The sequence below is a fragment of the Dermacentor variabilis genome, chromosome 6 (assembly GCF_050947875.1).
Source record: "Dermacentor variabilis isolate Ectoservices chromosome 6, ASM5094787v1, whole genome shotgun sequence".
Lineage (NCBI taxonomy): Eukaryota > Metazoa > Arthropoda > Arachnida > Ixodida > Ixodidae > Dermacentor > Dermacentor variabilis.
This window is the reverse complement of record NC_134573.1, coordinates 111,263,187-111,276,023: the sequence shown is the minus strand read 5'-3', so window position 1 is coordinate 111,276,023 and position 12,837 is coordinate 111,263,187. Positions and strand designations below refer to the sequence as shown.

Below are 12,837 nucleotides of genomic sequence, written 5' to 3'. Positions count from 1 at the left end.
CACTACATGGGCACCACGCAGTACCCCAGGTCTTTCTGCGATGTCCATAATGGATGAAAACGGACCAGTGAAGGCAAAACGTTTAACTTTATTTTTTTTTCGGCTGCGCATTTCATTCGATGCAGCGGGTTCCTTGAAATGTGCAGAATTGCCAATTAAATATGTCGTCAACTAAATTTCATGGATTAGTTGTAATTATTAACTTCAACGCAAAGTTTTAATTGCCTGGTCGAAGTCGCTCGGTGTTGAGACCTTGTCGACATCGTAGCATCATTAATCAAGACCAGTTTCCATATTACATCTCCAAGACATGGCGCGAACGTCCAAAAAGGCTCAATACAGGGTGCCCCCGCTAACTTTAGCCCAGTTTTTACAATATGTCAAAGCATTGTAGGAGTATGCGACCAAGTGTATTTGTTGGCTGCCTTCGGGGCGTGCCACAACACTTCTTATATACTGCTTAATTGAATAATTATTCAAAATTAATCCTCGACTTTGCAAGTAATAACTTAAGGGCAAAACTTTAAATGAGAAAGCTGTAGAGCGTTCTAGGAAAGATCAAATTCCTTCAACTTCTAACTTCCTACTTGTCACATAATTATTTTTCCTGCGTCTGTAAGCACAAGCTTACGAGACATCATTCAATTCACACTATCGCTAGTAGTACCGCTATCTGTGCGTATATGTCCCTATTCTCTGTAGTACTGTGGTTCTGGCGCTTTCCTTCGTAGATGGCTTGTTCTTGCACCTGGCACTAGCTTCATCCTTCGCCATGTTCGCCCGTCTTTACGGCAGAGGGAGCCACAGCCGGAGTTTTTTTTCCCTCATTCTACAGCGCGGTCGAAAATGTTCGTTCTGCGTAGGTTTGCGGTAGCAGCGTCTTGACAGCGCAAAGAGGTTTTGAATGCATGACCCTCGCGGGATAAAAAGCGTTCGCTCTGCGCTTGTGTATCGATTACGGACATCTGCTCGGGTGGAGCTCGGCATGTGTACCGTTTACCCTGCATGACTTCTTCCAGTGCGTTAGCCTACACGCAAAGTTTCACCCACGCTAAGAAAAGTCCGCGACAGCTGGAAGCGATAGCAGCTTGAGCCGAGAACAATGAAAGCAATTCGTCATCAAAACATGCGTTTACACGTGACTTCGTCGGTTCGACAGTGCGTGTGCGCAAAGCAAAACCGAGTACACTCTGACATCTGGAGACGTGAAGTGAGCGGGTACGTAGACCTTTAAGCGGCATGCGCGGTTCAGCTTCATTGTCTTGTCACTGATCCGTGTAAAGGTCAGCTACGAGCAATCATCTGTTGACTCTTAGCTTATATCTCGCACAAACGCGAACTTCGTCGAGAAAATCGCACGTATATACGTTGTCCGTACGCACTTTGCATGTCTGCATTGTGTTGATGCAGCAATATTGAGTCTACAGGTCAGCTCGGCACGTGTAGTGGTGTGTCGGGTGAAAAACATAGCCAAAAAAAAAAAGGTCAGAGAAATAACGCGTCGACCTGAAAGGTCATATCAGTGCGTGGTAGCGCATCCCTTCAACTTCTGCGAAGTATTATAGACGAGTTTGCAAATGAAGATCCACTGAAGCAGTTTCTGAGTCGCTCCGTTCTAAGCAGAGTCGATGTGACGCGAGAACATTATTGCATAAAATATACTTTGCCGAATAAATCAGCGATAATACCTTCCCTCTTCACTGACATAGAAAACTTTCGAAGAGGTGCGTAGCCTTTTCGTGTCGGATTGTCTGCATCTAGCGTAGAGCAAGCACGCTAATGTGTTACAATGCATGGGATGTTGAAGTATAAAGGCTACGACAACCACTGAAAAAATTCCTTTATGGGCACGCTAACCATTTATTATTTTAAGCCTTCTGAGCTGCAAAGCGGCCATCTTGCTCCATTGACATTGCGTTTGCAATGTACCCTCCTCCTTTGGGCTTTTTTATACCCGATAGGCTGACCATCTGAGCTTCGAATGGTTTACACTGTCTCGATTAATGCTAGCCCAGATGTTCTGTGTGCACACGCTTCCATACATGCGTAAACGTTTTTACTTCTGGTGCACTGGTGCTAGGTCACACTTTCGCACTTGCTATAAGGCATCGTGGCCACCTGAATGAGCTTATCGCGAACTTACTTTTTCGTACACGAAACTTCGCGCATGCGCCTTAACTACTCGCGCAGGCTAAGTCTAGAAATCTTTATTGTGATTTCACTCATCCGATAAAAACTAAAAAATTATATCAGACTTGCTGGACCTCGAAGAATCACAACCCAATTTCCAGTGAAGCTAGTTTCTTTCGCAGCAGTTACAGTAAGCAACAGTTGCTTGTGCGGGGCTGAAAAGTCAACTTTCGGACCGGCATGCCGATTTTAACGAAATTTGGCAGAATGAAATATTCCTATCATTATAACAGCTAGTAAATTCCATTACCCTAGCACAAATGTAAAAATTGTTCTGCATGTCTCATTTGCAAATGAGTGTGCCGCCTTAGGAAAACAATCATTTTAAAGATTATAAAGATAATATTTTTCTTGATAGACATGTTCTAGACAACGTATAGCATAGATAGCGGCAACTGCTTGCAATTTCATGCCTCTTTCTGCAGAAACCGCATCGCTGAAAAACTAAGTTGTTGTTGTTGTTGTTACTGCGATCCAGAAATTTATCATTTCTTTTTATAGAAGCAATTTGGAAATTCAAGATTTTCATAGTTCTATACTTCCAAAATTTCCAGCCTAAAAATAATCTTGCAAATAGTTTTAGTCATTGGAGTTTTCAAACGATGGTTTTCATAAATGTAAGAATAGGCCGAAAAGCGCAAACTGACAAAAAATAACCATTCAAAGATACCGAAACATGCCATTTTAGTCTCCAGGTAACGGTGGTCAATCGAGTGCCCCTGTTCCATAGGTTAGGCCATCTCCTTCAACTGTACGCTGCTTAGCGCCAATTGCTTTTGTTTTGTGATCTCTCTCATTTGTGATAGTCTCTAATTCTAGTCTGTTTTGTGATAGTCTCTAATTACCGTCCTATATCCTTAATAAGCAATGGCTGTAGAACTCTAGAGCACATCCTATATACGAACATAATGAATAATCTCAATCCCTTATTAAATCCAAATCAGCACGGCTTCCGGCAGGGAACATCCTGTGTTACACAACTAACCGAGTTTGTTCATGAGGTATGCGAAGCTGTGGATCGTTGTAACATCATTGACTGCATATCCATTGATTTTAAAAAGGCTTTCGACGTAGTAGATCATGGTCTCTTAGTCCACAAGTTGCTTTGTTTAAATGGGAATGAGAAGGTTGTTCAGTGGATTAGAGAATATTTAAGTTTAAGGTGGTCAGTATGTCACAATAACGGAGCCAAATCAAATGTAACTTCCGTCACGTCAGGCGTCGCAAAAGGGTCAGTTTTGGGACCGTTTATTTTTTTTTTTTTTTGTGTTCATTATTGACATATGAGAAAATATTACTTCCTACATGCGACTCTTCGCTGATAACTGTGTAGTCTACGGAGAAGTAAAGAATTCCCGGGGTTCACTTGCTTTGCAGGAAGACCTAAATACATTGCACCGGTGGTGCGAACAGTGGCACATCAATATAAATTTGCAAAAAACAGGGCACATGTGTTTCACGAGGAAAAAGAATGTACATAATTACGTCTATAACATAAACGGCCACTTATTGGAAACTGTTCTCGAATATAAGTATTTAGGTGTGTACATCACCTCAAAACTATGTTGGCATCGACATGTTGATTATATCGCTGGGAAGGCTTGCAAAATGTTGGGCTTTTTGCGCCGTAACACAAGCATGTTTCCGCAAGACTCTAGGGATTTACTGTTTAAAACGTATATTAGGTTCACGCTGGAATATGCTTTTACTGTATGGGACCTGCCGATAAATACCGACAGACAAAAATGAGAAAGAATCCAAAACTTAGGGGCACGCTATGTTTCTGGGAATTATAGTAAACACATTAGTGTGTCTGGTATAAAACGAGAATCAGAATGGGAACCCCTTGAAGTAAGAAGGAGAAAGCTAAGGGTTAACTTTTTTTCATAATATATATTACAATAGGATTGCTATTCCTAGGGAGAAGTACATTTTTCATCCACACTACAGATCCGAGCGGGTTCATCATAACCATAAAGTGCGCGAATTCAGGTTAAGAACCCGTATGTTCAAGATGGTCGTTTTTTCCTCACGCTTTTCGAGAATGGAATGCTTTATCTTCATTTCTTGTTAATATTACTGACTATGAAGTGTTTGCATTGTCATTGTGAGTGCCCTTGTAATGTACAACCAAACCTCCCCCACTGTAATGCCACTGTGGCGCTGTGGCTAAATAAATAAATAAATAAATAAATAAATGATGCTTTCTCGCGTCCCAAAGCTTCTCCGCTTCGAAGACTTCATGATATAGTCCACCACGGCGATGTGCCAATCACAATGAACTGGCGGTAAAATCCGGAACAATGCGATGATGACCAGTGCCCACGATAGCGACGAAAAAAGACGCTGGTCACAAAATCGCCGCGGGTGGGAAGAAATGGATGGTCGCGAGCTGCGTGCCCACCAATCCCAGCTTCAGTTTCGGTTTCGCAAGCAATCCGGACTCGCCCTGGCCAACAGTGTGCCTTTCCATCGTTCCTTTTCCCTTTTTGTTCTTTATTTTCGTGTGTGTTTGTGTGTGTGTGTGTGTGTGTGTGTGTGTGTGTGTGTGTGTGTGTGTGTGTGTGTGTGTGTGTGTGTGTGTGTGTGTGTGTGTGTGTGTGTGTGTGTGTGTGTGTGTGTGTGTGTGTTTGTGTGTGTTTGTGTGTGTGTGTGTGTGTGTGTCTTAGCGCCTGTCTTTCAATTTTTTTCACCGGAACATCTTTCATCAATGGGAAGCGCTTAAGACAAACTTCCTAACTAGTGAATGGACTCCGCTCGAGGCTCCTTTCTTGCACTACAGTCACATCTTTAAAACGGCATTCGTTGGCGATTTCCACGGGAAATGCGTGCCACAGCCGAGTAGAAAAAGAAAAAAAATGAATTTTTTTCTTTTCCGTCGCGTAGATAATAACCAAGCTTGTTAAGAAGCTTCTCTATCTTTTTATAAATTAAGATATAGAAAGTGCGGTATCCTTGCGAAAATTGCGATTTTAGCCCCGTCGTCCCCTCTTAATCAAACACGTTGACCGTATATAACAGATTTGTCTGAATTTATGAAACCTTGTCCACATATAGCGCTTTGTGCACCTCACCTCCGAACCGATTTTTGTTAAATTTGATCTCGGTTGCATTGAGTCTTCAGACTGCCGTAGGATAAATTCCGTGTTGCTCGTGAAACACACCTTTAACGCTCCGGATCGCCTGCATGCGTAATTTACTGCTAAGGTCGTAATCACTCCACCCACTGTGAGCATTGCCTACGTTTCACGCATTGCCTGGCCATTACACTGACTAAACGTCAGCAATTTGTCTCACTCAGTTCACCGAGGACACCGGGCTAACCTCATATAATGCATGAAAATAGGGAAAAAGATAAGAGTTGAAGAAATATTTGTAATTTTCCTAATTCAGCCAGAAACAAAATTTCACGACACATTGCACTTAAGAAGCCCTTCATTTGTACCGTATATTAACATTTTATAACGCAGAGTTATCTCACAACATTGGGAAGCGTAGCTGAAAACGACGGCGTCACACTTTCGAACACTTCCCTTTTTCTCTTTCTTTTTTGCAAGACATTCTATTTAATCCATATGAACTAAACTTCGCAGAAAATTACCATAATGAGTTGCCTTTGTTTTTTTGCTAAGTTTGATTTCAGTGTCATTTCTTGTGCCAGGACTGTGTGGTAAATTTTGCGCGTATCGTAAAACAATAATGCAGGTACGCTCGGGGGCGCTGACATACGTGATAAGATACACAGGCCGTAAGGTGATACATATACGTGAACATTCCACATTCTCGCCTTTTACTAAAATTATCACGTCTAAACAACCAGCCACTTGTTCTTAACTGGATCCAGTGTTCTTTAACTAACCGAAAACAGTTTTTATATGCTAACAACCTTACATCTTCCGTTTCCTCCGTTCTATCTGGTGTACCTCAGGGCACTGTTCTTGGGCCACTCCTATTTTTAATCTACATTAATGACCTGCCATTCACTGTAACCTCTGCAATACGTTTTTTCGCTGATGATTGTGTCCTATACCGCCCTATCAATACCGTCGCAGACGTCTCTACTCTTCAGGAGGACCTCTTTGATATTCAAGACTGGTGTGCTACATGGCTCATGTCCCTAAACGTTAGTAAGACTGTGCACATTTCATTCCATCGTCGACCTAACTACATCCCCCCCTGCCTACAAGATTAACAACTGCACTATATCTACTACCGACTCCTTCAAGTACTTAGGAATTCACCTATCCAAAGATTTGTCTTGGACAAATCATGTAAGCCACATAATTATTTCAGCTAACAAAATTCTTGGTTATCTTCGCCGTAATCTCTTCATGGCACAACCACCCGTGAAATCAGTTGCCTACAAAACGCTTGTGTGCCCAAAACTTGAATATGCATGTGCTATCTTGGACCCTTACCAAACTAATGTCACTAAAGCCTTTGAAAGCGTTCAAAACCGTGCTGCGAGATTTATTCTTTCAGATTACTCATATCACGCTAGCGTTTCACCACCAAAATCTAAACTAGACCTATCGCCTCGTGCCTCTCGTCGTCGCATCTCTCGCCTATGCCTCTATCACAGGTTTTTTGTTATTCCATACCTCGTGACAGCCAGCTGGTCCAGCTGGCTCATCGTGTTCGTCGAACAGGCCATCCGAACTCGGTAATCCCATCACAAGCCCGCACCACTACGTTCCTGCAGTCATTCTTCGTCCGAACTGCCCGAGACTGGAATGGCCTTCCCAGACAAACTGCACTCGTCCGCGATACAGCGCGCTTTAGATCTGCCACTGAGTGTTCCGACTCATCTTTCTAATTTCAACATCATCAATCCCGCCTTTTACGTGTCCACCCCTTACGTAATGTCCTATTTTCGACCCTTGAGGGATTAATAAATAAATAATAAATAAATAATAAATAAATTGGTGCGAAAGCGCGCGCAGCAGCATCTACCTTACGGTACAGCGCATACACCGAACAGCGGTACGTAGCGTGGTCAAGCGTTGTCTCACCGCTGCGTCGGCTTGTACATGTGTGCGCGAAAGATGGCGGCCAAATAGGCTGATTGAAAGCTCCGGACAAGTGTGTCTCACAGTGTACACGCACAAGTTTGCGCATGGTCCAGGAAATAAAATTGTAGGCACCAGGTACGCTACCATGAAATTTAGGCTACCACCGAAAATTCAACGCAGCTGTGCCAGTCTTCTGCACAGACTAAGGCTGGAGGTAGCGTTTACGCGCGGATACCTGCACCTCATGCGACGGACTGAGTCTCCACACTGTGAGTTGCGCAATGTGAATGAGACTATAGGTCATGTGCTTTGTGACTGCCCTAAGTACGTGGAAGAGCGTCAAAAGTTGAACAATGACCTTACGCGTCTCCACAGCCAACTGTTGTCGGAGGACGTTATTTTAGGCCGTTGGCCAGACTTTCAATCGAGTTTCAAGGCCATCCAGGTGTTACTGAACTTGTTAAAAAGTACGGGCCTGGACTGTAGGCTTTGAGCATGCCAAATTGCTTGTCATATGTTTTACATCCTCCTTCTCTCGTAATCGTCACCCATCATGCGCCTCTTTCTTCCCTCTTTCTTTCCCTCTTCCGTTTCCTCCAACGCCGAGTAGCTGGCTAGAGGAATATACCTCAGGCCAGCTACTGGTGGCGATTTGGTGGCAAAATTGCGGATGAAACGGCGGCACTTTATACCACGTTGAGTTCGTTGTTCTGCCTCGCTGCTCCTATGCCATGATTTTAGGACGGGACTTTGTCCTCTCATCATGCCGTTATAGATAGTACCCGTGCTGAACTCGCGCACCGAGGCAGAACAACGAACTCAACATGGTATAAAATGCCGCTTATAGAAACATTACTTGTAATCGCGCGAGTTCAGCACGGGCACAATCTATAACTGCATGATGAGAGGACAGAATGTCCCATCCTAAAATCATGGCATGGGAGTAACGAGGCAAAACAACGAACTCAACATGGTATAAAGTGCCGCTTATAACATCTCATGTCATTAAACTTCTCTCTCTCTTTCTCTCTCTTAAAAAATTGAGTCCTCTTCCTTCTCTTGTGGGCCACGCTGCATGGCGTGATCCCAAACTCTCAAGTTTAAGCCTCTTCTGTGAAGCATGTTAATAGCGAAATGGCATTTCTTTCTCGGTCCGTGTGTCTACGCGCTGATTATTCACGATGCGATCATGCCAACTAGCGCAGCTTTTCGTGCTTCCATGTTGATATGTTGATAAACTTGTTCCTTGCATTGTATATGTGGCGTACAAGTTTCCCAAGGGGAAGGTTAACGTGTCACAAGAGGTATATCGGCCGAACCGGGCGCTCCCTAACGTAACTTAGGGGATCGCAGCAATTCTTTCGCATCTGGTCAATTTCTTCTCATTTCGCTTCGACCACCAACACGTGTGGCTGCGTTCCTACGTCTGGCAGGACGGCAGCGTTGCTTACACACGAGGAACAGTTCACTCCAGAATTAACAGAAGCCTTTATTCATTAGAAAAGTCTGACGGATGTGACAGCGAACTTTCCGTTGCATTGCAATGGAAACGTTTTTCACTGCACTGTGGGATGTCGAGTGCAGAAATTTTGTCTAGTGACTTGGTTTCTTTGGCCCGGAATAATCTAGCCTCTGTGCCAACGTATCTCGTACTGCGTTTTTGTGAAAGCAAGTGGCACATCTTATCCCGTTATTCTAGCGGTGTTTTTTGCCATGATCGGTACTAACTAGTTCAGTTTCACACTCGCTTAAAGTGATACTAGCCTCAAGTCATAGTACCTACCATTTTCCCCCGATGTACCCTCAGCTGCGAGTCAGCGCTTTTGCCTGTCTTTCTTCACCACATAGTTTGTTTGCGTTGTTACCGTCCTTAGTATGTTTACACTGTTGACGTTCTTTTTTTGTCGACTGGTTTCAAGCTGCTTCCGGTGACTGTTAGGTGTGTGTGTGCATACAATTTGCACAATGACAAACAAATTAAAGTGATATTGGCGCTTCATCGTTTTCACATGTGTATACCGGTTTTGTTGCTTTATAAAAACACCTACACAGGTTTCAACAATCGGCTAATCAATGCGCAAACGTTGACAATGTCCTGCCCATTCTTTGAAAATAAAAGACATGATCTCTACACAGCTCCAAATCAGCTTGATTCACCTTTAACGATATCTTGGGACCATGGCCTCGCATAGTGCAGCTACAAAAGGCCAGAAAAGCGCCGCTGCGATTTCTGAAGGCTGATGGACTGAGTGATCGTCGGTGATATAGAAAAGAGAACTGTTCTATACGTTTTCAATAAGTGAAGCGCCAATAGTGACGGCACACAAGAAGAAATACATACAGGACAATGCGCTACTTGCAACTGTTTATTGAAATGACAGGTGGCTGATTATATAGCCATGAGTAGAGGGGAACGAAAAAAGAGGGACACTGAATATGTGAATGCGCACGTGCAAGAACACTGAGGATAAAGGGAATCACGCTTAACCTAAATCTACAGCTTATCTAAAAACATGCTTTCATTCGTGTATATATTCAACGACGGGGTACTGACACAGTTGTCCCCTCTTAATCTCGTTGGCCTCCAACAATTCACGCGCAACAGAATCTTTACTTTTATACAGGATTGTCGTATCATGAAGCCTTGCTTTACAGGATGAACAAGTATGTTCTCATGGCCATATAATCAGCCACCTGTCATTTCAATAAACAGTTGCAAGTAGCGCCTTGTCCTGTCTGTATTTCTTCTTTTGTGCCGTCACTATTGGCGCTTCACCTATTAAAAGCTATGCACCAACTAGCCCCACAACGTGTTTTACTGTTCTATACGTCGGCGATATCCACAGCGGACGTTCTCTTCCCCTCTTAATCCTTCCCTGCCCTTTTCCCTTCCCCCAGTGCAGGGTAGCCAACGGGGCTCAGTCGTGGTTAACGTCCCTGCCTTTCTTCTTCTCTTTTCTCTCTCTCTCTTGACAAGCATAAGAAGAGAAACACAGCTATATAAATTAACAACATTGTTATCTCGCTTCTTCTTATCAGCACATTCTCTTCTTATGCTTTCCACCGGCGCTTGTCTGCATTGCGATAGGCTTCCACTTATGACAAGGTTACAGTTTCTCCTGGTTCAGAAAGATGTCACCAGCGAGCGACGCTGGCAGAGGACAAAGAAGCACAAACTAGCTTAAGCAAGTGAAACAAAGTTTCTGGTCCGAAAATGTGTGTGTGTGTGTGTTCACGGAGAATCTGTTCATAGAAATGTCGTGTACACTCTTTCACATGGTGTAAGCCGTTTAAGGCGTATGTAACGACATCACTGTTTCGTGCAGTGAAATTCACGTAACTGCATGGCGCTAGAATATGGCGCAGAAACTGTAAAAACATATAAAGAGATGAAAAATACGATACAGCCCTTTGTATTATTATTGTCGTAAACATTGCAGTCCCTTCTTTTCAAAACTATTTCGCTTGCAGGGAAGGTTTTTGAAATGATAACGGAATAATTACTTTGTTTGTTTTCAAATTTGATGCACCTGCTTGCTACCTACCGTATGGAGTGAGTTCGCATTGTGTTACTGATAAATTTTACAGCTGAAACAGAGGCGGCTGCCATTCGAGTCAGCCTAGAGCGCAGAAAAAGTGTGGCTATAATCTCCAGTGTAGCGTCTGCGCGTTAAATAACGACCGTTGCCAGAAACCTTGCTCCTTTCACGTCTAGGGTGCTGTTTTGCTAAGCTCGTATGTCCGTTAGCTTCTTTATGTTCATGTCATGCTTAAATTCAGTTGTGGCTTGCGTTAACTAATGCAGATGACGACCACCGGAGATGACCCCAATCAGCGGCCTTACTACGTTGACTTTGACGGCTATCGCCTTTCTTGTGCGTTCCACGCGGATCTACTCAAGTCGGCACTGGAGTACAAGCCCAGGTCAGACGACGTGTTCGTCGTCACTTTTCCCAAGTGCGGAACGACGTGGGTACAACACATCGCCTACCTGATATACAACGATGGCCAGAAGCCAAAGGACGGTCTGGATTTCCTCAAGAATAGCCCGTTTCTCGAGATGACCGGGGCCGGTTGCCTGCTGGCTATGAAGAGGCCTGGGATCATCAAGTCCCATCTACCGTACTCCATGATGCCCAAGTCTCCCGAAGCAAAGTACATCTACGTATGCCGCAACCCTAAGGATTGTGTGACGTCTTTCTACTACCACACCAAAGGATTTCCCGGCTACGAATTCAGCCGCGGCGCGTTCCAAACATTCTTTGACATCTTCTGCGAGGGCCAGACGGACTTCGGTGACTACTTTGATCACGTGTTGGGATGGTACGAACACCGCGACGACCCCAACGTTCTCTTTCTACATTACGAAGACATGAAGGCCCAACCACGAGAAGGCGTGCTCAAGATCGCCAAGTTCCTGGGCCAGTCGTACCACGACAGGTTGCTGGAGGATGCGACCTATCTGGAGAATGTGCTCAGGTATGCGAAACTACGTAAATGATACCGAATTTGGAAAGCTTCTTGTTCACAAGAGATTGCTACAGGCAAGTCGCCTTCGATAGCACACTCGCTGTCGAGATTAACCCTGCGCTTCTTATTATGAACTGATCTTAACTACACGAAGTGCTTTATTGAATCGTACCTTTATCCGAATTCCCACCAGTGCCGTTTAGCAGAGAGGAGGAAATGTGACGTAACTGCAGAATCATAAAGAGCGCTGAGCAGACAATGTTTTCCATGCCAGCAATTCTTGGGCATGATTTTCTTCACAGCGCTAGCTGAAGGCAAACCCTCTCGCCTTTTTCCCGAATAAGAATTCTTAGTACGCTACTGGTTCTACACAGTAGTTCAGCAATTCTTTTTTTCCATGCAGGTACAGCGACGTATCTGCAATGAAGCAGTACACGAACGATTCCCTGGTCCAGTTTTTCTCAAAACCCTTGCGCACCGACGGCGAGGATGACGTGCCAGAGGGACTGAAGCTCTTTCACAAGGTTACGCACGACCGACCGAGCGAAGCCAAGCTGGTCCGCAAAGGCATCGTGGGCGATTGGAAGTCACACCTCACGCCAGACATGAACGAGAGGCTAAATAGCAAGATCTACGAGAGACTCGCAGGCACCGAGTTTATCGAGGTTTGGAAGCGGCACGGCGTCATATAAGCTGGGTTGACCTCAAAACACTTCTTCTGGGGTTTCGCTGCTATGCTCTACTTCGCTTCGCGAAAGAAGATGTTATGCTGACTGCCTGTCATACTCGCGTCAATTGCACGTGCGCATAAGAAAACATCCGTAGACACTCTGAAATATCATTACGCGGGGGGCTTCGGGATTGTGAGCTACACAGTGGAGCATTTACGGGCCCGCTAATTCCGTACGCTGTTGTGGTTCCCCATAAAAGCCATAAAGAGACGGGGAAACATTCACAGCAGCGGGTATTCACGACGCTTGCCCGTTGTACAGGTTGGGAACAAGGGCCTGCGTAATTCCTTTGGCGTTGGTTTTTTATTAATATTGTTATTACCGGGTGCTTTTACAAAGTGCTAGAGCAAGTATCAAAAGACTGTTGTTCCTTAATGCCTTCCATGCAGCAAGAAACCTCGCATTCGCTTGAATGGTTTTTCCCGCAACCAAAC

At 44.4% G+C, this 12,837-nt stretch overlaps 1 protein-coding gene across 1 annotated transcript in view; it reads left to right on the top strand.

Annotated features, from left to right (window-relative positions):
• Positions 1-12,837, top strand: part of LOC142586256 (uncharacterized) — a 65,440-nt gene that overhangs the window by 4,800 nt on the left and 47,803 nt on the right. The window contains exons 2-3 of the mRNA XM_075697505.1: positions 11,008-11,681; positions 12,076-12,361. Coding sequence (XP_075553620.1) covers positions 11,008-11,681; positions 12,076-12,361 — 960 coding nt within the window. The remainder of the gene's footprint in view (positions 1-11,007; positions 11,682-12,075; positions 12,362-12,837) is intronic.